Consider the following 24,101-nt stretch of genomic DNA (forward strand, 5'->3'; position numbering starts at 1 on the left):
GCCTAGTTCTGCCTCCTGCCCTGCACTCTAAGACAATCAATACCTCTGCACCTTTTCCTGTGTACAGGTGACTCTCAAATGGTGACCCTTCATTTAGCAACCTTTGGGTAACCTCCAGAATTTTCCGTTTCCAACGTTTTTAAGTTTTGCCCACTTTTCGTGTCCTCTCGCTGTCCTGCTTAGTAACTTCCCCGGCTGGGTCTCCCACGCAGGTGCAACCCACCATGGCCCAGTTTGAAATGGACACGTTTGCCAAGAGCCACGACCACATGTCCAATTTCTGGAACTCCTGCTATGACGCCTTGATGAGCAGCAATCAGAGGAGGGAGAAGGAGAAAGCCGAGAGCCGGAGGAAGTTCCAGGTAGGTGGATGGGCGGGCAGGTGGATGGTTAGGTGGGCAGGTTTGTAGGTCAATGGCAGGCGGATGATTAGACAGGTAAGGGGTGTAATAGGGATAGATGGGTTGTGAGGAGGGCAGGTGCAAAGGAAGTGAACAGATACGGTGGTTGTGGCCAGGTGTGTAGGGCAATGGGTGATTAGACTGACAGGGATGTAGTAGGGGGCAGGTGGGTTGTTAGGAGGCTGGTGCATAGGTGTGTGGGTGCTTGGGGGAAGGTGCGTAGGTAGGTGGGCAGGTGGGTAGGTGTATAAGTAGATGGATAGGTGGGTAGTTAAGCAAGCAGGTGTATAAGTACATGATCAGGTAGGCGTTAGGTGGTCAAGTATGCAGGTAGTAGGTGGGCAGATGGATTGGCAGGTGGGCAAGTGGATGGCTAGGCAGACAGGTGTGTGAGTAGGTGGGCAGCTGGGTAGTGCAGTGAGGAGGAGTGTGTGTAGATATATGGTCAGGGGAATGATTAGATGGGCAGGTGTGTAAGCAGGTGGACAGGTAAGTGATTAGGAGGACAGGTGTGCAGGTAGTAGACAGGTATGTAGGTCGGTGGCTGGTTAGACAGGCACGTTTAAAAAACAGCATGTTTTTTTTAATAAAAGTTTTTATTGTTATTCTTTAATACAAATAACATATTTATGAACAAAGTGTTGTCCAGGTTTCCCCCTCTTTTGTAGATAATCCATTTTGCATCATAATTCTATCTCCAATGTCAGCTCCATTATTCTCTTTCCATATTTTTCCATCTTAAACTTATTTTCTTCTTATTGCATAAACAATATCACTAATTGCCCCTTCAAAGTTATACCAAGTTGTCATTTCAAGATTCCTCTTTTCATCTATTTTACCCCTAATGAAACCTTCTAGTTTTTTTTTTTATTTTTAGTTCCTTTTTCTTCTATTCTTGTTCTTCAATTAAGTCCTCCTCTAGCGTACAGATATAGTATGTAAGTAGGTGGACAGGTAGGTCCAGGTGTTAGACAAATCTGGATTTTTCCATGGATTTTACTGGTTTGAGGTTAGCTGGGGAGATCCCAGATAGTGATTACTTGACCCCAGGACATTGCAACCTTCGTAAATACACCGTGTTTACCGAGTGCTGAAATTTTGATCGTGCGAATGCTGTGACGGTCGTAAGTGCGAGGACTGATGTGTGATCAGTAACTTCGTAGAGCACTAGACTACGCACTAGAGGATAAACCAGCCAGGGAAGGGTTGTTCCCAGTTACGATCGTTAAGTCAGATATATATGTAGTCCTTGACTTATGGCAACTGAGCCCCAAATTTCTGTTGCTAAGCGAGACAGGAGTCAAGTTAATTTTGCCCCATTTTGCGACCTTTCTCACCGCCATTGTTGAGTGAATCACTGCAGTGCTTCAGTTAGCCACACGTCGCTTAGTGAATCTTGCTCCCCTTTTGACTTAGTTTGTCTGAAGGTCGCCAAAGGAGAATCACATGACACCCCCTCCCCCCAGGACGCTGCAACCGTCATAAATACGAGTCCGTTGCCGACCATGGGGGAGGCGGATGCTGCGATAGTCATCAGAGTGAAAATGGTGACAAGCCACTTTTTTCAGCACCATTGAAACTTCGAACGGTTGCTAAATGAACTGTCGTAACGCGAGGACTTCCTGCATCTGTAATTCCACCTGTCCTGCTTTTTCTCAGGAGCTGATCCTGGAGCCTGTAATGAAACGGGCGAAATACGAAAATATCCGGCACACAAATATGCTGAAACAGATGAACCATCACCACAATACGGTCTTGCAACAATGGCGGGCAATGCAACGGCTGCTGACCTCTCAGCGTTCGGTCTGGGCTGACCAGTAAGTGGGGAAGGGGGGGGGTGTCCCCCTTGCAGCCCCCTAACCCTTAAATCTTGGTGTCACATGGGCTCCGGAAAGGGTGGGTTCTCTCCCCCCCTTTTTTTTAAACTTGGCCTTTTCTTAAATTCTTCCTATCAATTTTAACTTTTTAAATAATGTAATAACAGTAGTCCTAACACTTCTAATAATATTAATTGTTCATATTCCCATTATATTTACATTGTAGTCAATACTTTAAGTTTGATAGTAATTAATAGGATTTAATGGGATAGAATCAAGATCACGTGAAGTGTTAATACCACTTTACAAAGCCTTGGTGAGGCCACACTTGGAATACGGCATTCAGTTTTGGTCGCCACGATGTAAAAAAAGATGTGGAGACTCTAGAAAGAGTGCAGAGAAGAGCAACAAAGAGGATTAGGGGACTGGAGGCTAAAACATATGAAGAACGGTTGCAGGAACTGGGTATGTCTAGTTTAAGAGAAAGAAGGACTAGGGGAGACATGATAGCAGCCTTCCAATATCTCAGGGGTTGCCACAAAGAAGAGGGAGTCAAGCTATTCTCCAAGGCACCTGAGGGTAGAACAAGAAGCAATGGGTGGAAACTAATCAAGGAGAGAAGCAACTTAGAACTGAGGAGAAACTTCCTGACAGTTAGAACAATTAATCAGTGGAACAGAAGTTGCCTCCAGAAGCTGTGAATGCCCCAACACTGGAAGTCTTTAAGAAGATGCTGGATAGCCATTTGTCTGAAACGGTATAGGGTTTCCTGCCTAGGCAGGGGGTTGGACTAGAAGACCTCCAAGGTCTCTTCCAACTCTGCTATTGTATTGTATTGTATTAGTAACTTTGGTTAATTTTTATTCAATACTAGTTTAGAAAAAAAAAACCACAAAGACTTCCATTTTCTGTTTTGGCTTCTGTTTTCTAGCCACTTATAAACTCTTTGAACAATTCTTTTGAATGCACTGGCAGAATGTTAGTTAGCTGGAGAGATGTTAGTTAGCTGGATAAAAAGGTATTTTCGCCACCTTAAAATGTATCTATGATGGGATTCTTCCTTCATGCGAAACGTGCATGAATTCAACACATTTTCTGCCCGAAAAAAACCTGTCTGTTCTCTTGTCTCCATCCAGGAATCCACCTGAGATCTACTGGAAGCTGTCCAACGTGGAGACCTACTCCCGAATGAGACTCAAGTTGGTTCCCAACCACCACTATGACCGCCACGCAGAAGCTAGTGCCTTGCGTGACAACCTTGGTGAGAAGGGGGTTGTGAGAATGGGAACTTGCAGGTCGGAAGCATTTGGTGATGCAGGGACCTTAATATTTTCTAGGATGGACATGGTAGGTTCTTGCTAGTCAGAAGTCCCCAAGTTGTTAAGTCCTGAAGTTCTCTGTGTCCAAAAATTAAGGTGATGTTTATCCACCTTGACCGCTTGAAGTGGTGTGGACTTTAACTCCCAGAATTCCCCAGCCAGCCCAGCTGGCTGGGGAATTCTGGGAGTTAAAATCCACACCACTTCAAGCAGTGAAGGTGGAGAAATATCAAGTTAGATTTTGTAGCATTGGGAAGGACCTAAATGTTGATCCATCACCAGAAACTTCACCAGAATTTGGTGAGGTTCAGAGGATGGCCATCTTCCCAACCAGGTGTCCACCACATTGAGAACATGCTTACTGGCTAAGGAAGGACCACCAATAGTCGATAGCCTACTCCTTGCTTAAATATGGAGAATGGGCAGAGTAAGAAAGTAGACAATTTAACCATTCCATCCCACTTCCTTCCAGGTGCTGATGGCTTACACAACCCAGCGGAATCCTTACCTTTAGCCGTGGCCAAAGAAGCCAAAGTCAGCGAGATGCAGGACGATCAACTGGCAGAAGAAGACCTCTCGTTCTTGGACAATCAGTGAGTTTTGTCATGCCCCCCTCCCCTCCCAAGAAGGGGTATTTTCAAGGATCCCACAATCCTTCTCCTCTTTCTCCTCCTCTACTCTACACACCCTAATCCTAGCACTGATGGTGTTCCCTAGTTGGGCCGTGAAATGTCTGCAGAAAGTCACCAAACTCAGAGAGAACCAAGGACCACACAATCCTCCTCCTCCTCTTCTCCTCCTCTTCCTCTTCTTCTCCTCCTCCTCCTCCTCTTCCTCCATCTCCTCCTCTTCCTTCCTCCTCCTCCCTTCTCCATTCTTCCTTCCTCCTCCCTTCTTCTTCCTTCTTATTCTTCTCCTCCTCCTCCTTTTCTTTTTCCTTCTTCCTCCTCCTCCCTTCTCCCTTCTTCTCCTTCCTCTTCCTCCTCCGTTTCCTCTTTCACCCTCCTCCCTTCTTCTCCTTCCTTCTCCTTCTCCTCCTCCTTTTCTTTTTCCTTCTTCTTCCTCCTCCTCCTCCCTTCTTCTCCTCTTCCTCCTCCTCCTGTGATGATGATGATGATGTTCCATAGTTGGATCGTGAGATGTCTGCAAGGAAACCACCAAGCTCAGAGAGCACCAAGAGCCTTGCACTCTCCATAGATCTTCGGCAAAGTCCTCTCCTGGGTTCCTCTCCACCTAGCAACAGGGAGATGCTCCACTTTAGGATCTCACCATCCTTTGACCTTCCCTGGGTCTGCTGACGGTTCCCGATGAAGCTCGGTGGGAATCCGGAGGCCGCAGAAGTCACCCGATGGATTCTAACGATCTGTCCCTTTCAGCCTGGAGCCCAAAGAGCAAAGCCAACGAGAGAAACTGCTCATCTCGGAGGATTGCGAACTGATCACCGTTGTGGCTGTGATCCCGGGGCGCCTGGAGGTCACCACCCAACAGATCTATTTTTACGACAGCAACAGCGAGAAAGAGGAGACCGAGGACGGTAAGTGACTTCCACTGGATGCGAGAACAGCTTTGGGAGGGAGAAGGAAGTCCTTGACTTATGAACCCCGTTGAGCCCAGAGTTGTAAAGGTGAAAACCAATTGTAATTCCCTCTTTTCTGTTCTGCTGTTGTAACTTCAAGCGGTCGCTAAGTGAGTAATTGCACATCGAGGACTAAGTGAATTGACACTAACAATGACTTGAAAATTAACACAGGGGTGAAGGAAGGGAGTTTCTCCCCTCCAGCATGTGGTGCAGAGGCCATTCCTTTAATGACCAATCCAATTTACAACACCATGACCGTTTTTCACACTTACGACCATTGTACCCTCCCCCTGATCACCAATTGAGACACTTGGCAACCGACTCATACTTGTGACGGTTGCAGCATCCCGGGGTCATGCGATTTCCCCCTTTGACAACTTTCTGCCGAGAAAACTCAATAGGGTTTCACTTAACAACCGTGCGGCTAACTTATCAACTGCAACAATTCGCTTGCAGCAGGAAAAGTCATAAAATGGGGCGAAAAAACTGTCTTGCTTAGCAACTAAAATTTGGGATTCATTTGTGGTCGTAAGTCAAGGACTACCTGTATATATGGGGTGGTAGCAACGGCCTCCCTATTGTCCCTGGGGGGCAGAGTCCCTTCCTTCCTTTCCCCCCTTTGAGTCCCCGAGAAATGAACCTATGGGGGTTTTTCTGCGCCCACATCTAGGTATCGGACACGACTTCAAGCGTCCACTCGGACAGCTCCGGGAGCTGCACCTTCGGCGTTACAACCTGCACCGTTCAGCCCTGGAGTTCTTCTTCATCGATCAGGCGAATTATTTCCTCAACTTCAAGAAAACGGTAACGGAAAGTTCCTTCCCTCATGAAAGGTGCACGGGGAGAGCGGACAACTGGGGGAAGGAGCCATCTTGGAAACAGCCCCCTTGGCCTAGTGGTTAAGGCACCGGGGTAGAAAACAAGAAACAGTGAATTCTAGCCCTGCCTTAGCCATGAAAGCCAGCTGGGTGACTTTGGGTTAATCACCAGGCAACTGGGAGTTCTAGTCCCCCGTTAGTCGTGAAAGCTAGCTGGGTGACTTTGGGCCAATCAGCAGGAGATGGTGAGTTCTAGTTCTGCCTTAGGCATGAAAGCTGCCTGGGTGGATTTGAGCCAATCACCAGGCAACAGGGAGTTCTAGTCCTGCCTTAGGCATGAAAGCCGGCTGGGTGATTCCCTCTTTCTCTCACAGATTTTTTTTCATGGGGAAAATAGGAGGATATGTTCACCGCCTTTTTATAAAAATAATGCAGGCAGGATAGAAATAGGCAACAAGGAAATAATGAAATTAAAAGAATAAAATAAAATAAAAATTAAAGTATTAAACTAAAGTTAAAAAATTAAACTAAAGTTAAAAAAATCACAATCACAATTATCAAATTATCAAATTGTCAGATTGTCAGATTATTAGATTATTGGATTATCAAATTGTCAGATTATTAGATTATTAGATTATTAGATTATTAGATTATTGGATTATCAAATTGTCAGATTATTAGATTATTAGATTATTAGATTATTAGATTATTAGATTATTAGATTATTAGATTATTAGATTATTAGATTATTAGATTATTAGATTATTAGATTATTAGATTATTAGATTATTAGATTATTAGATTATTAGATTATTAGATTATATATAAAATCTGCCTGAATTTTGCCTAATCCCCCACTGGCTTCCTTCCCTTCTGCCCTCACAGGGGAGGAAAAAGGTCTATTTCACCATCCTCAGCTTGCAGCTTCCCAACCAGATTTATCAAGGCTGCCGCTCCCCACAGGACTTGCTCAAGGCCTCCGGACTGACACAGGTACCCTTTTGTTCCATGGACAAAGAAACCCCGCTTTTCTGGAACATTCCTTCTGCAGGAGATCCCGTCTGATCCAAGAACCCTTGCATTGCCACACGAATTCATTTCATCCCCTCTACACAGGTAGTCCTCGACTTTGGACCATTCATTTAGCGACCATTCGAAGTTACAACAGCACTGAAAAAAGTCACTTAAGACCAGTCTTCGCACTTAACGACCATTGCTGCATCCCACAGTCAAGTGGTCAAAATTCAGGCATTTGACAACCGGTGTGTATTTTCCAACAATTGCAATGTCCTTGGGATCACACGATCAGTCGATCGCCATTGGTGATTTTCCAACAAGCAGAATCAGTGGGAACACAGATTTGCTTAATGACTGCATCGTTTTCTCAAGAACTTCGGGAATTCACTTAGCAAACTTGACCAAAAAGCGGAGATAAAGTAGGCGTGACTCGTACAACATCCGCCTTGCTTAGCAGTGGAAATTCTGTTCTCAGTTGTGGTCGTATGTCAAGGACTGTGTTAAAAATTCCAGATATCATGGGCCGTTGTCCACCGATGTATTTGGCCTGCAACCCTCTAACCCTTTCCCCAGGGGACAGATAATCCTACAACCACAGGAGTTTTCTTTTCCTAAACAAGATATGTGTTAAGTGAGCTTTGCCCTTAATTTGGGACTTTTCCAAATTAAGTGAATCGCTGCAATTGCTAAGATTAGTAACACAGTTATTAAGTGAATCTGGCTTCCCGTTGACTTTGTCAGAAGTTCACCAAGGGCACTCTGGGATATTGCAGCAGCTGTCATAAATCCGTGCCAGTTTTCAACCATCCGGATTTTGACCATGTGACTGTTGTAATGATAAAAATGGTCGTAAGTCCCTTTTTTCAGTGCTGCTTTAATTTTGAACGGTCACTAAATGAATGGCTGTAAGTCAGGGATTATCAGTCTCCAGGCCCAGCTACTACCTTCAGCTTCAATAATGGGATGAAGTGTTTCTATTCTATTCTGCTTTCCAGTTGGTTTATCACAGGGGTGTCCAAACTTGGGAACTTTAAGACTTGTGGAATAAGCTGGAGAATTCTGGGAGTTGAAGTCCACAAGTCTTAAAGTTCCCAAGTTTGGACACCCCTGGTTTATCATCTTTAGAACCCTCACTTTCTTTTTCTCTTGCGTGTGGCAAGACAGACAGTTCCCAAGATTGGAAAGTCTGGAGGGTCTCACCCCTCCTCATTTTTTCCGCTCTTCCTGTCTACACCCATGGTATTGATCTCAGTGGGTCCCTTTGTTTTCCTCCTCCAGAAATGGGTCACCAGGGAGATCTCCAACTTTGAATACCTCATGCAGCTGAACACAATTGCAGGACGCACCTACAATGACCTGTCTCAATATCCCGTGGTAAGGCCCTGGAATAAAAGGGGGTTGGGGCATAGATATGGGGGAGGGGTCTGTTGTGGCCTACAAGTGGCCAGTGGAGCTGGCAGCAGAGTCGGGCAGTGAGGAGGTTGTGGAGGAGCATGGGCCAACCCTGGAGGCTGGGGAAGTCTTGGACAAGGGCTCTGCATCAGAGGCAGAGAGGGGGCTGAGGCTGTCTGGCAGTTTTCAGCCGGTACACACAGGTACAGGCATACTGGTGGTGAAATTTAGCGTGCCTTCCCGTATCCCTTCTTCCGGAGGCCCCGTACTGGAACGCTGCCTCTCCCTGGCCTGTCCCACTGCCCCAAACGCTCCCTCCCCACCCGCTGGTCACCATCCGCTCGCTCGCTTGCCCCGCTCGTCCACACCGTGCTTGTCCTCCCACCCACTTCCTTTGCCCACCCAGCTGAGGCTGCAGGCGGCCGCCTGCCCGAACGAGGAGAAAACTATCACACGCTGGGGAAGCAATTGGGTTGACCGGAGAAGGCCTTAGAGAGAGGAATCCAATAGAAAACTATCATCCAAAGATCTCCCAAAGTTCTTGCCACAACGTGTGATAATTTTCTCTTGGATTCCTCTCTCTAAGGCCTTCTCTGATCAACCCAATTGCTTTCCCCTGCATGCAGTTTCGGCCCTACATCCTTCAGCAGTATTTTTGGGAGTTTTTCCCCCTCTCTTCCCCCCACCTCTTCCCTTCATCGGAGTCACACATTTTTTTTGCCACCGTGGGCATGGCTTGGTTGGAGAGTCACGTGACTGAGCGTGCATGAGTGATGTCAAGTTGGCCATGCCCACCCAGTCACATGACCGCCGAGCCACTCCCACAAAACAGGGCCACACCTACAGAATAGGTTCTAAAAAAGTTTGAAACCCACCACTGCTATGGAGCTAGGCAGCAGTAAGGCAGAGGAACAGCTGGAGCCTGTTCCCAGTGTGCGCATGCACAGAGCTGCCAGAAGAAAAGAACAACTCAGAAATCGGGGTAGACTTGTGAGTAAAGCCACTGCTGGAAAGTGATTGACCCTTCCCATAGGAAATAAAAGAGGAAAGAAAGGGGAGTGGGCTTTTGCAGGAAACAATTCAGTTGGTCGGTCGTTAGATTCCTTTCAGGAGTGTGAAGATCTCAGAGGCTCTGTGCCTAGTCTTTCCTTGCACAGCACATCATTTGGGAAATATTTACATGGCAGCTTTCCAAAATAGATAAGGTTTGTACCCATAATTACCCCTTTGAAAGACTGTTTGCCAGTCCTTCTGAATGTGAATGAGAGGAATTCATATTTGTTTAATAAAAGGAGTTTTGTTGGGACCAGGACTCTGCTTCGTGCTTTTTGGGGAAGCCTAGGTCAGAACAGGGTCTTCTGGAGCCACACATACCCCCCCAATGTGGATCCCCTGGATCAGGGGTCTCCAAACTTAGCATCTTTATGACTTCTGCACTTCAACTCCCAGAATTCCTCAGCCAGAGCATGCTGGCTGAGGAATTCTGGGAGTTGAAGTCCACAAATTGTAACGTTGCCAAGGTTGGAGACCCCTGCTGTGAGCGACTCCCCTGCAGCTCCAAGATGGAATCCAAGAATCTTTTCCTTTCTCCCTCTCGTTCAGTTCCCCTGGATCCTGCAAGATTACGTCTCGGAGACCCTGGATCTCAACAACCCTGCTGTTTTCCGGGATCTCTCCAAGCCCATTGGAGTGGCCAATGAGAAACACGCCAAGGATGTCAAAGAGAAGTGAGTGCGAGGTGTCGCGCAAAGTAAGGTGGGAGGAGCTGCAGGTTGACCTTGACACGGCCATTCATTTAGAAGTCGTTCGAAGTTATGGTGGCACTGGGGAAAAAACGACAGCTCCTCATACATATAACCGTCGTAGCATCCCCACAGTCGAGGGATCAAAACCCAGGTGCGTTACAGATTCCGAAGGTCACGTGATCACCAATTGCGACCTTCCCAGCTGGAATCCAACAAGAAAAGTCAAGGGGCAAACTCATATTCACTTAACAACTGTAGTGATTCACTTACCTTGTTTCCCAGAAAATACGACAGGGTCTTATTTTCTTTTTACTTACAAAATATGGCCTTGGGCTTATTATAGGGGGAGGGCTTATTGTTTTGGAGTTGCCGGCAGCTGCTCCCTTGCGAACTGGCTCCCGAAGAGCCGGGCACAGCCTCGGGGTGAAGTTGCCATGAGGTGACCAAGCTCACAAGCAACCGCCCGGCAACCCCCCTCTCCAGCTGGGCAGAGCGCTATGCACTGACCTAACGGGTATACCGAATGTGCCAAGCCGCGGGAGCTGAGCAGCGGGCAGAGCGTTACGTTCCTTGGCACCTTAGTGATACCCCCTAGGTCGGTGAATGGCCCTCTGCCTGTCTGGAGAGGGGGATTGCCAGGCGGTTGCTCGTGAGCTTGGTCACCTCATCAGGAGTTAGTTCGCAAGGGAGCAACCGCCCAGCAACTCCCCCCTCAGGCCAGGCAGAACACCACTCCCCAACGTAGCGGTATCCTGAAGGCGCCAAGCAATGTGAGTGCCTTTCTCCCCCCCCCCCCCGGCTCCTGCGGCTGGTGCCTTCAGGATACCGCTATGTCGGTGAGCGGTGCTCTGCCTGGCCGAGGGGGGGGGGAGTTGGCTAGGGGGTTTATTTTTGGGGGTGGACTTATATTTTTGCCCACACGAAAAATGTGGCAAGGCTTTAGTTTCAGGACAGGTTGTATTTTGGGGGGAAACACGGTAGCAACCATGGCAAAGAATGTTGTAAAACTGGGTGTGATTGGCTTAAATTGCTTAGCAACACAAATTCTCGTCCCTACCTGTCATTCTTTAAAAACTGTGTTTGGTTGAGTTAGGCCTTCCCATCTGGAGCCACGCAATCCCACCTGGAACTTCACTTCCCAGAATCCCTTGCCATTGGAAGTACCGTATTTTTCGGAGTATGAGACGCACCTTTTTTCCTCAAAAAAGAGGCTGACATCTGGGTGTGTCTTATACACTGAATACAGCATTTTTTGCCTCCAGAAACTCCGCCCCTTCACCAAAATGGCCATGCAGAGCCTTTAGGAGGCTTTCAAAGAGCTCCTGGGGGCTGGGGAGGGCGGAAATGAGCAAAAAACAGCCTGTTTTTTGCCCCCCCAACCCCCAGTAGCACTCTATAAGCTTCCTAAAGGCTATCCATGCCTATTTTTTTTTGACAAAAAACGGGCCCGTTTTTGTGAAAAATGGGCCTTTTCTTCTTGTTTTCACCCAACCCCAACCCCCAGGAAGAATATACAAGCCTCCTAAGGGCTATTCATGCCCTTTTTGGGGTGGGGGGAAACAGGCTTGTTTTCGCGAAAAACAGGCCGTTTTTCGGAGGTTTGCAAAGTGCAAAAACTTTTTTAAAAAATTTTCCTCTTCAAAACCTTGCTGTGTCTTATACTCCAGTACGTCTTATACTCCGAAAAATATGGTACTTTTGCTGGGCGCTTCTAATAAAGGATTCGGTGATTAAGTACAGAGGGTTGGTCGTGTTTGGGGAGCTGGGTCAGAACAACGACTCAGTTATGGCTGCTGTGGCATCCTTACGATCAATTGCAAGGATACTGCAGTGGTACCCCCTGTCTGTCACTCCCATCCTGCTCCCCCAGGTCCCTGAGTCCGGGGTGCCGGCGGAGTTGGGGGAGTTCTTGGGAGTACAGTATCAGAACAAGCCGGTGCTAGACCTCCCTGAGGCACCCCCTGAATTGCACTTAACGACCCAAGCAGTCACTTAATAACAGCATCAGAGGGAGATGAGTTTGGGATCATTCAGCGAGGTGACAATGGGCCGTGAGGAAGGTTCTGGGACTGAAGAGGCTGGCACCCATTTGCCAGGGTGAACAGCTAGGGTTTTTTTCAGTGGAGGAGAAATGGTAGGGGTTAATGGCGGGAGGGAACCCTGGGGGCGAACAAGGGGCGGCGAAGGGTACGAGGCGAACAGTCCTAGACCCCCATTGTGAGCAGAGGAGCGGAGCACTCTTCTCGTGAAATGACTCTACACCCACTTGATCGTATTAATGTCCGATATACAGCGTGGATTCCAGGCAGACAAGCTGTATTCGAGGATTGGTCTGGCAAAGATTTTGTATGCCCTAGTTTGCAGTACAATGTTACCGGAGAAGAAGCTTCGCAAAATTCGGTTAACAACTCTTAATGCCTTTTTGGCAATGCTGTTACGGTGAGCGCTGGGGCTTAGACTGTTTGAGATGAGTACTCGTAGGTCCTTGACAGAGTGAGGATCATCTACGAGGTCGTTTCTGCCCAACTTGTGGTGATCTTATATACGTGGTAGTCTTAGGAATGTCGTTCCCCTCGACACTTGTCAGACTCGATCTTGGAACAAGTTGTGTCTTCTGGGTGATTCTTTTGGGTCTTCATTCCACCTTGTAAGGGTGGAATCCACAAATGGATTTGCAGAGCAGATCCTCAGTTCCGATCAAGCGATCCAGCTCACTGCACCCTTTGCGTCGGCTCCTCCTGATCTTGCTGTGTCCTCACCCCATCGCTTCAGGTACGAGAGCTTCGAGGACCCCACGGGGATGATTGACAAATTCCACTATGGCACCCACTACTCCAACGCAGCCGGCGTCATGCACTACCTGATCCGTACAGAGCCCTTTACCACGCTGCATATCCAGCTGCAGAGCGGGAGGTGAGCTGAAACGTGGCCCTGGACCGTTGATCCTTGATGTGATAGTGTCCCCGTTTTGCTCCAAACCCCGATAATATCCAGATTTCACCCAATTGGAGAATGGGGTTAAAGTCCCACAATGAATTTAGTTTGGTTGTTTTGTTGTCGTGAGATCAGCCTGACGTCATGTCTGCACACTCGGTCCTTGGCGGGAATCCTTACAATTATTCTTCCACCTTCTCTTTCGCCTGTCACAGATTTGATTGTTCCGATCGCCAATTCCACTCGGTTCCTGCCGCTTGGCAGACTCGCTTGGAGAACCCGGTGGATGTGAAGGAGTTGATCCCGGAATTCTTCTACTTTACCGATTTTCTGAGCAACCAGAATGGTAAGGAGCAGTGGTGAAATCTAACTTTTTTTACCACCGATTCTGTGGGCATGGCTTGGTGGGGTCATGTGACTGGGTGGGCGTGGCTATAGTCATGTAACTGGGGGATCAAAAGACTCACAATGTCCTGCTGGAGCAGGGTTGGACTAGATGATCTCCAGGTCCCTTCTAGCCATGGATTATCCTCTGAAGCTGCGTTTAGTGCCAGGTTTGTAGTTCTTCCTTCCTCTCCTTTTTTCCCTCCCTCCCTTCCTCCCTTTCTTTTTCTTTTCTTTTCTTTCTTTCTTTCTTTCTCTCTTTCTTTCTCTTACTTTCTCCTTTCTTTCCCTTTCTTTCTTTCTCTTTCTCTCTTCTTCCTTTCTTTTTCTTCTTCTTTCTCCTTCTTTCCTTCCTTCCTTTCTTTCTCAGCCCCCCCTCCCCATTTTTTCCTTCAGGGGAAGCCTGCTGGGAGCAAAAACGGACCCCACCCCACCCCACTCCTGCCTTTTTAGAGAACCTGTAGTTTTAAAAAAAAATGCTTAAAAAGTTTTTTAAAAAGTTCCGAAGATCCATCTGTGTGACGTGTGATCGTCAGAAAGTGTCTCCCCCCCTTTTTTTTTTTAAACTATTTTTTACTACTGGTTCTGCTTACCAGTAGCATTTTTTTACTACCAGTTTGGGCAAGCTGGCCCGAACTGGTAGCATTCCCCACCCCCACCCCTGGTAAGGAGTGTCTCCAGCCAGCGAGCCATTCGCGAGCGTCAGTGAGAAATTGGAAGTGAGATATCAAAACTTGCAGTCTAAAGCTGTGATGGGGAATCTATGGCAGGCCGTCGGCCCAGCTGAATTCCACCGCACATGGCCGTGTGCCTCCCGCCGGCCAGCTGGTCTTTGGATCTCTGCCGCGCATGCCGGGGGGGAGGCGCATGTGGGGGACAGAAGAGTGGTGTGCATGTGCGTTTTGGGACCTCGTGCAGCAGCCCCTCACCCTGTTTTGGCTTCCAGGTTGGAGCAGGAGGCCTTCCAGGCCCAAATCGGGGGCAAGGGGGCACTGCCTGAAGCCCCCCTGTGCCCCATTTTGGGCCTGGAAAGCCTCATGCGCCAACCTGGAAGCCAAAACTGGGTGGATGGGGCAGGGCATGCGGGTGGGTGGTCGTGCATGCATTGCATTATGGGTGCGGGTGCACTTGCGTGCTTTTGTCCCACAACGACAAAAAGGTTAGCTATCATTAATCTGAAGAATTACGGGTAGTCTTCGACTTACAACAGTTTGTTTAGTGACTCTTCAAAGTTACAACATTGAAAAAATAATAATTTATGAGCGCTTACGACCATCACAATGTGTCCTGGGATCTTGTGATCCAAATTCAGATGATTGGCCACTGACTCGTATTTATGACGGTTGCAGTGTCCCAGGGTCATGTGATCCCCTTTTGTGACCTTCTGACAAAGTCAACGAGGGAAGCCAGATTCACTTAACAACCATATGACTAACATAACAACGGCAGTAATTCCCTTAACGACTAGAGCAAGAAAGATTGTAAAATGGGGCAAAATTCACTCAACAACAGTCTCGCATAGCAACAGAAATTTTGGCCTCAATTGTGGCAAGTCAAGGACTGTCCACATGTATTTACAAAATGCATCTTTATAGTACACGGTAATATATTTAATAATAATAATAATAATACTAAATATTTATTTCTTAGCCGCACCCTCTCCCGAAGGACTCGGGGCGGCGTACAATAAAACATATGAAATAAATATATAGACAAGACATACATATTACAAAAACATATACCAAGACATGTACAAGGAGGAGGTCGGCTAATGAATAAAAACAATAAAATACAGTGTTTAAAAACCCCTAAATAATTGAATACAATTAAAATACCCAAATAAAAACCCGTCAGGAGCGATATAGTTAGATCAAAGTTGAGCCAGGCCAGCTACATGGAATAGGTGGGTCTTGAGCTTTATACGAAAGGAGCGGAGGTCAGAGGTATTCCTAATATCCGGAGGGAGGTCATTCCACAGGGCTGGGCCCGCCACAGAGAAGGCTCTACTCCTAGGCGCCGCCCCTCGACACGGTCTGGTGGACGGCACCTGGAGGAGGCCCTCTCTGTGCGAGCGGATTGGTCGCAGGGATGTATGGGGCAGAATACGATCCCGCAAGTAACTAGGTCCTGAGCCATGGAGCGCTTTAAAGATTGTTATCAAAACCTTGAAACGCACCCGATAGACCACAGGAAGCCAGTGCAGCTTGAGCAGGAACGGTGTCACATGGGAGTACCTAGTACTCCCCATAATTACCCGCGCGGCTGCGTTCTGGACCAACTGTAGCCTCCGGGTGCATTTCAAGGGAAGCCCCATGTAGAGAGCGTTACAGTAGTCCAAGCGAGACGTCACCAGCGCATGAGTGACTGTGCGTAAGGCGTCCCGGTCCAGTAGGGGGCGCAATTGGTGCACCAGGCGAACCTGGTGGAATGCCCCCCTTGCCACGGCTGTCACATGGTCATCCATGGACAGCCGGGCATCCAGGAGGACACCCAAATTGCGCGCCCGCTCCACGGGGGCAAGTTGAATGCCCCCGATGGCCAATGATGGAATTAATTGGCTGAACCGGGGAGCCAGTACCCACAGCCACTCCGTCTTGGAGGGGTTGAGTTTGAGTCGGTTGTCATCCATCCAGATCCGTACGGCTTCCACACACCGGGACATTGCTTCGATGGCCTCGTTGGGGTGGTTCGGGGTGGAAAAGTACAGCTGAGTATCATCAGCGTACAGATGGTATCCCACCCTGAAACCACGGATGATCTCACCCAGCGGCTTCATATATGTGTTGAACAGGAGTGGCGAGAGGACCGACCCCTGTGGTACCCCACAAGTAAGGGGGCGTAGGGTCGACCTCTCCTCCCCTGCCAACACACGCTGCGTCCGGCCAGAAAGGTAGGAGCCGAACCACCGCAAAACGGTGCCCCGGACCCCCAACCCCTCCAGCCGGCGCAGCAGGATACCATGGTCGATGGTATCAAAAGCCACCGAGAGGTCTAATAGGACCAGGATAGAGGAACAACCTCTATCTCTGGCCCTCCAGAGATCATCCACCAACGCGACCAAGGCCGTCTCCGTGCTCTGACCGGGGCGGAAGCCGGACTGGCACGGGTCTAGATAATCATTTTCCTCCAGATGCCATGGAAACTGGTAGGCCACCACACTCTCTACAACCTTCGCCAAAAAGGGAAGGTTGGAGACAGGACGATAATTGGCCAGCTCCAAAGGATCCAGGGAAGGCTTCTTGAGCAAGGGTCTCACCACCGCCTCTTTCAAGGCGGCCGGGAGAGACCCCTCGCCCAACGAAGCGTTCACTAGGTCCAGGAGCCAGTCTCGTGTAACCTCCCAGGATGCCAGTACAAGCCAGGAGGGGCACGGGTCCAATAAACATGTGGTGGGTCGCAGTCGTCCACGCATTCTGTCCAAATCCTCGATGGCAACGAAGTCAAACTCCTCCCAGGTCGATTCCTCAAGACTCGCCACGGACGTCTCCATTGGACCACTAACAGGGACCCAATCCTTCCGGATTTGAGCGATTTTATCCTGCAGATATTTCCCAAATTCCTCTGCTCTGCCCTGTAGAGGGGCCTCCCGCGGCCTCTGAAACAAGAGGGAGCGGGACACCCGAAACAGGGCGGCAGGGCGGTTCTCTGCGGATGCAATGAGAGTGGCACAATATTGGCGTTTGGCCACTCTCAATGCCACAAGGTACGTCCTTAAATGGGCTCGTGCCTGTGTTCGATCAAGTTCGGAACGAGAGGATCTCCAACGACTCTCTAGACGTCTCTTGCGGCATTTCATCACCCTCAGCTCCTCGGTAAACCAAGGGGCCAGGGTGGATCGTTGCCGCCGGAGAGGCCGCAAAGGCGCCACCCGGTTCAAGGCCCCGGTAGTCGCATTATTCCACGCGACCACCAGGTCCTCTGCCCGGGGGCAGGTCAAGGTTACAGGAGGTGGCCCAAGCTCCGTCTGGAACCTATCTGGTTCCATCAGGCGCCTGGGGCGGAACCATCTAGTGCTTTCCGGTTCCGCCTCCCCGCAGCGGGAGGTAGCACCAGGGAAGTCAAGACGAAGGAGTGAGTGATCTGACCATGACAGGGGAGTGATGGTTAAGTCCCCTCCTCCCAGATCACTCAACCACTGGCCAGAGACAAAAACGAGGTCCAGAGTGTGTCCTCCCTCGTGTGTCGGGCCCTGAATCATTTGAGTCAGGTCCATGGCTGTCATGGAAGCCATGAACTCCCGAACCCCCTCTGATGCTTCTCCCATCGATGGCAGGTTAAAATCCCCCATCACTAAAAGTTTGGGGGTCTCGACCGCCACCGATGCGATCAGCTCGAGGAGTTCAGGCAGGGCCGCTGATGTATAGCGAGGAGCCAGGTATACTATCAGCAGGCCCAACTGTCTCCCAGGGCCCCATTTCAACAAGGGATTCACATCCGGACGTCTGTGGCACAGTAGACTCCCTCGGCTCTAAGTCCTCCCGAATAATTGCTGCCGCCCCACCGCCCCTTCCCTGGGCCCGGGGCTGGTGAAATGCTCGGTAGCCTGGTGGGCACATTTCCACGAGGGGAAGACCTCCCTCGTGGCCCAACCAGGTCTCCGTTATTCCTGCGAGGTCCGGCTCCCCCTCTAAAATTAGATCGTGAATGAGGGGGGCCTTGTTAACAACGGACCTCGCATTTCATAACAACAGCCTCAGGCCCTGGGTCTGTAACTCTTGACCACCTAGACCGCGGGAGTTGGTACAAGCGACCAGGTGTAACCAGCAACCACGGTCTCCCAACCGACTATAAGTTCTTAATCTGTCCTCGTATCTGCCCCTCCCTGCGACCGTTGGAATTAAAGAGCCCTGTATAGGAATGATATCCTCCCCCTCCTCCTCCCTTCCGCTCCTTCTGCTCGCGACCACACCTGGAGGCCCGGCTCTCACATCGCTCCTGATCTGACCCACCCGCCCCCGCCCCCCCACCCTGGAGCCCCCTAAAAAGGATAAAAAACATTTCATTAAAAACCCCCTAAGTTTGCGCTTCCTCCACCTCTCTGGGTTCACAAACCCGTCATCAAGGTGGGCCCCGGAGGGGGCAAAGGGCCATGCCTGCAAGAGGGGGGACTCCCGCAGCTGGAGCAAGTCCGACCTCAAATACGTAATGGTAAAAAGCTATGACAAAGTCAGGATGCTGTTGATGTTAAAATCAATAAGCCAGGATCTAATGGGAGGAAAGAAATGTCCACGATCACAACTAGGTGGGAAGATCTTATGTTGGCCAGGTGATCAGTTGGAAGATGGATGGTAAATAAATAGATGGAGGCCTGGGTGCGGTCCATTGTGGGCGGAAGAGGGCAGATGGTTTGTAGTAGCTAGTTGTTATAAAATAGCAGATGGCGAGGGGGAGAGGGGGAGAGGTAGTAGGAGTAGCCCGGCAGGTGAAATGCCATAAGTCATAAGTAGCAGGAAGTCAGCAGGATACCAGATGTTAAACGGGCAGATTATAGTCATCAGGGGCACCTGGGCACAAGCCATGGCAGGTAGTTTGCAAAAGGACAATAGATCTTAGTCTGCCAGGTGGGGGGGGGCAATAGATCTTAGTCTGCCAGGTGGGGGGGGGCTCCTGCCTGTCTCCAGGACAGGCCCTGTTCTGCCCCTAATGCAGAAGCCCTGTTCTGCCCCTCTTCCCCTTTCTGCCTGGTTCCAGCACACAGCACAGTTTTCAGCAGCTAGTCCTGGCTTCAACCTGCCTCCCCTCTTGGTCTGGGCGCTGTTCCAGCCGACTTACGGCCCTCTCGAAGGCCTTCCGTCGGCGTCCTGCGTCACGGGCCTCTCTCCGTCCTCGCGCTGCCCTCCGGTGGCCGCCGCCATAATCGGTCTCCAATTCCAACTGCAATCCCCATATCAGCCAGTGCTTTCTTAATCTCCCTCTGGCTATTCGCCATCCTGACGGACCAAATTAGGTCTCAAAGAAAACCAGGGTGGTCATTGAGGCTCAATCCCGGCCCAAAAGGTGGAAAAAGGGCCGGCAGCAACCCCTCCTTTGTCAAAGAGCTCCGGAGCATTTTCGGAGCTCAGAAGTCAGCTGCCATTCCCCGGAAGCTCCTCCTCCTCCACCTCCTTTACTCAGTTATTTATATATCTTATATTATCTATATTTGCACCTGGAGTTTATCCTCTTTCAATTTCAGCCAGAAAGCACTTTGTCTTGTCTTGAAAATGTTGCAACCTTCCTCTTTCTTCTCTTTCACAGGTTTCGATCTCGGCTCCCTTCAGATATCGAATGAGAAAGTGGGGGATGTGGTTCTTCCCAAATGGGCCAATTCCCCAGAAGACTTTATCCACAAACACCGGCAAGCACTAGTATGTGAAATGTACAGTGTTGGCTGTACACTGGGGTGGTTAGGAAGGTTGTCCCATCTTAAGCTTTGCAATTCATCTGTTAAATGTCCGAGCAAATGTAGAATTATGGAGTCCCTGGTGCTTTCTGAGCTTGGTGGTTTTCTTGCAGATGTTTCCTGACCCAACTAGGTAACATCATCAGGGCTAGAGGGGAGGGTGGAAAGGAGGAGGAGGAGGACTGTGGGATCCTTGGTATTCTATGAACATGATTGGTTCTTGTAGATGTTTCCTAATATGAATTGTCATATGGAGTATGGAACATCACCAGTGCATCTCAGCTACACAAATTCTCTTCTAGCTATATAGTACTAAAACTCTGCTCTCTCTTTGTAACATTCAGCTTGGCAAAACGGGGAATGATAGGTCAATAATCTTTGAATCAGTGTATCTCAAACTGGCTAAATCACAGAATGCATCCAAAATCCAGAATTCTAAAATCCAGATTAGGATGGAAATTTGGCAAAGTTATGACTGCTTTATGCTGCCATATTGCTGCACACTGTTGTGCTGCCACGGTCACACAGCTGCCATGTCCAGCGTTCCTGCCAACTTCCTACAAGGAAAGTGAATGGGGAAGCCTGCAGGAAGTCAAAAGCCATTGTTCCTTATGTTTTTCTTTAGACAGGGAAGTGTCTCTGAAATGATGACACAACGGGACGTGTGTTGTCTAGTTACCTCTAAATTTCAGGCTTTTTAAATATAAACCATTTGGGAATAGTTTTCACACCCCCACGGTGAATTGAACACGGGTTGTTCTCCTGTGGAAAGAATAGCATGCGATCAGCCTGTTCTCTTCCCATCTCTCTGTTGCATCCTCCACAGGAATCCGAGTATGTCTCAGCCCATTTGCATGAATGGATTGACTTGATTTTTGGCTATAAGCAGAGAGGGCCAGCAGCGGTGGAGGCTCTGAATGTATTCTATTATTTCACTTACGAAGGTAGGAGGACAAAACGGGGATATTAAGACAGAGACCCTCCCTTCTCAGGGGCCGTGCAAGCATTTGATATGAATAGAATAGAAGAATAGAATATATCTTTATTACGGTCATAGACCAGCAATAAACATCACTTAAAATTGGAACAAGTTGACAGCTATAATTCTATAACCAGTTTTTTTTTTCTCGTGGACATTGCAACAACACAGAATTTTGCCACTGCATGCGTGGTGGACGGGTTTGAGTCCTGGAGGAGAAAGCCTACCTAGAAATGGTCTGCCCTCCCTGGCAATCTCTCTAGTAAGGGGAGAATATATGCTGACCTATGAACTCTGTATAACTGACAGTACAATAAAACATGTGAGGTTTCTTCAACTTCTCCTTTACCACGTACACATACCTGACACTTGATATGAATTAGCAACACTTTCAACTTCTTTGCAAAAAACACAGCGACAAATGGGTGAGGGGCTACGAGAACCCAGAATGGGACAACTCCCCCCAGCTGACTTGCCATGGCCAATTCACAGAACCGACTCGCCGTGGGAAAATTCAACAGGGGATAACTTGTTCCGTTATCCACCACTATTTCCTCGACATTACTTTAATTTTTTGTCACAAGGATGACAAAACGTGGTCACAGGTTGAGAAAAATTTAAATGACGTTGAAGAAACAGTGGCAGATAACAGAACAGTTATCCTGTGTTGAATTTTCCCGCAGCAAATTTTCCCATGGAACGTTGGCTGCGGTAAGTTGTACCGCAGTGAGTCGACTGGGTCAAGTCACCCAGAGCGAGTCGGTCGTGGTGAGCCGGCTGCAGCGGGTCAGCGAGGACGAGTTGTCCTAGAACCACTAGGAGTAGAGGGTGGGGGTAGTTACTACAACCCTTTGATTATTGTTCAGCTCTGCACCCAAAGCGATGTCAGAACAACTTGTTCCAACTCTCTACCGCTGTACTCTCCTGTACTGTATGCTGTACAATCCACACCGTTTCTGTCTTACACCTGCGGTTTTCACTTAGGGGCAGTTGACCTGGATGCGATTGCAGACGAAACGCGACGCAAGGCTTTGGAAGGCATCAGTAACTTTGGGCAGACCCCCTGCCAGCTGCTGAAGGTACGGCGGTTAATAATTGCAGCTGTGGCGTTTCCGCAGTGGTTTTCCTCCTGTTCTGACCTCGGTTTCCCCAAAAAGCACGAAGCAGATTCCTGGTCCCAACAAAACCCCTTTTATTAAACGAATATGAATTCCTCCCATTCACCTTCACCCAAGGCCTGGCAAACAGACTTTCAATGGTGAAGTTATGACCACAGACCTTATCTAGCTTGGAAAGCTTGCCATGTCGATATTTCCCAAACACAGTGCTGTGCAAGGAAAGACTTGGCACAGAGTCTCTGAGATTCACGGACAGATTTTCACACTCCTGAAACGAATGAACAAATGAACGATTTTTTTCCTGCAAAAGCCCCCTCCCCTTTCACTCCTCTTTTATTTCCTATGGGAGGGGCTAATCACCTTCCACCTGTGGCTTTACTCCCAAGCCTACCGTGATTTCTTTTTTTAAAAAGAATTTTATTGGTTTTTACAAATATTTATAGGAAGGGGTAGGTAGGTATACAAAATTTTGACAGCTACATCGTGCGAAAGGTAGAAATCCCCCCAAATCTCACAACTTTGACAGAAGAAAAAGTAAAGATCAAAAATTAAAAGATAAACATTGGCAGCTTTTTGTTTTACATTATATCAACAATATATTCAATCATCTTATATGTCACTTCCAACAATTGCATTATAACAATTGCAATAATATTTCGAACTTTTTTTGTGATCTGAGTGTTCTCGATGTTACTTCCTCCCCCCGTGCCCTCTGGCAGAGTCACGGCCCCTCCCTCCTTCATGTCTTGTGTACTGTCCTCTGTTCCATCTAGAAAGGCAATGTGTTTTTTTAATGAAGGCCTCTGCCTCCACAACTGTGTTAATTCTAATTCTACTGCCCTCCCAAAAAATCAACATTCCTTCTGGCAATAGCCATCTGAACCAAACTCCTTTATAGCCTACCGTGATTTCTGAGCTGTCCTTTTCTTCTGGCAGCTCTGCACATGCGCACACTGGGAACAGGCTCCAGCTGTTCCTCTGCCTCATTGCTGTCTAGCTCCGAAGGCAGCTGAGAACTGCCGGATGGCCTTGGCCCCATCTCTGCCTCCGATGCAGAACCCTCGTCCGAGCTTCCCCAGCCTCCAGGACTGGCCCATGTTCCTCTCCAACCTCCTCACTGTCCAACTCTGCTGCCCACTCTGCTGGCCACTGGTAGGCCACAACACCTCCTAGGGTTCAGGGCCTAGCCAAAATGAGCAGTAAAGAAGTACAGGTCATCCTTGAGTTAAAACCATTCATTTACTGACCATTTGAAGTCACAACGGCGTTGAAAACAGTGAGTTTTGACTCTTTTTAACACTTACGACCATCACAGCATCAATTGTGGTCATAAATCAAGGACCACCAGTAAGTAGCTACCAAATCTTGAAGAAAAGATCAGGGTTGGGCAAGGCCTATAAATGGCTGAGGAATAAGACCTTCCTTAAATATTGGGGAATGGTCATTTTCAACATTTAAGCTTCTGTTTTACAGGTACCGTATCTTTCGGAGTATAAGACGCACCTTTTTCCCCCCTAAAAGAGGATGAAAATTTGGGTGCGTCTTATACACTGAATGTAGCCCCTCCCACCCACTGGCCCCACCCCTTTGGCCTCTGCCTCCTAGCAATTTACCTCCTTGCAGCAAAGGGGGGCTTGCAGAGGCTTCAATAAGCTATAGCAATCCCTGCAGCCTGAAACAGCTGATGATCGGGAGAAAGTGAAAGTGAAACTTGCTGTTTGCTCCACTTGGCAAATTGCTGGGAGGCAGATTTTTTTTTCTTGTGCTAATCAGGTAGTTTGTTGCAAGGAGGTAAGTCAACAACTATAAATGCCTGTAGAATGTTCAAATTATTAGACATTTTTAAAGACTGCTTTATTATTATTCTAGACAACTCAACAAAATGATTAAGCTTTTTAAAATAAATGCTTGATTTGGGGCCAACAACTTTTTATTGTTTTAAAAAGTGCTATTCTTTTAAATAGCAGAGAATAACTATACTTCCAGAAAGCACATCAATTTTAAATTTTTTTCTTCTCCAAAGGAACCCCACCCGGCCCGCTACTCAGCTGAAAATGCCGCCAAAAGACTTTCTCGTCTGGACACTTATTCTCCGAACATTTTTGAGAACCTGGATCAACTCAAATCGTTCTTCGTAGAAGTAAGTCTCTCCCAGATTGAGATGAAAGGGGCCGTTTTGATCGCTTCCCATCTAGCCACCAATATGGATAGTCCTC

General features: G+C 48.3%; 1 protein-coding gene across 5 annotated transcripts in view; it reads left to right on the plus strand.

Moving 5' to 3' along the window:
• NBEAL2 (neurobeachin like 2) overlaps positions 1-24,101 on the plus strand; it is a 153,282-nt gene that overhangs the window by 104,358 nt on the left and 24,823 nt on the right. For all 5 annotated transcript variants that reach the window (XM_081971510.1, XM_081971507.1, XM_081971509.1 and 2 more), the window contains 15 exons: positions 213-362; positions 2,061-2,218; positions 3,355-3,479; positions 4,010-4,130; positions 4,914-5,071; positions 5,787-5,920; positions 6,820-6,927; positions 8,230-8,325; positions 9,946-10,070; positions 12,861-13,001; positions 13,238-13,368; positions 19,644-19,753; positions 20,615-20,732; positions 21,752-21,846; positions 23,909-24,025. In XM_081971510.1, coding sequence (XP_081827636.1) covers positions 213-362; positions 2,061-2,218; positions 3,355-3,479; positions 4,010-4,130; positions 4,914-5,071; positions 5,787-5,920; positions 6,820-6,927; positions 8,230-8,325; positions 9,946-10,070; positions 12,861-13,001; positions 13,238-13,368; positions 19,644-19,753; positions 20,615-20,732; positions 21,752-21,846; positions 23,909-24,025 — 1,887 coding nt within the window. The remainder of the gene's footprint in view (positions 1-212; positions 363-2,060; positions 2,219-3,354; positions 3,480-4,009; positions 4,131-4,913; positions 5,072-5,786; positions 5,921-6,819; positions 6,928-8,229; positions 8,326-9,945; positions 10,071-12,860; positions 13,002-13,237; positions 13,369-19,643; positions 19,754-20,614; positions 20,733-21,751; positions 21,847-23,908; positions 24,026-24,101) is intronic.

This window comes from Natrix helvetica (genome assembly GCF_964273705.1).
Source record: "Natrix helvetica genome assembly, chromosome: Z".
NCBI classification, from domain to species: Eukaryota; Metazoa; Chordata; class Lepidosauria; order Squamata; family Natricidae; genus Natrix; species Natrix helvetica.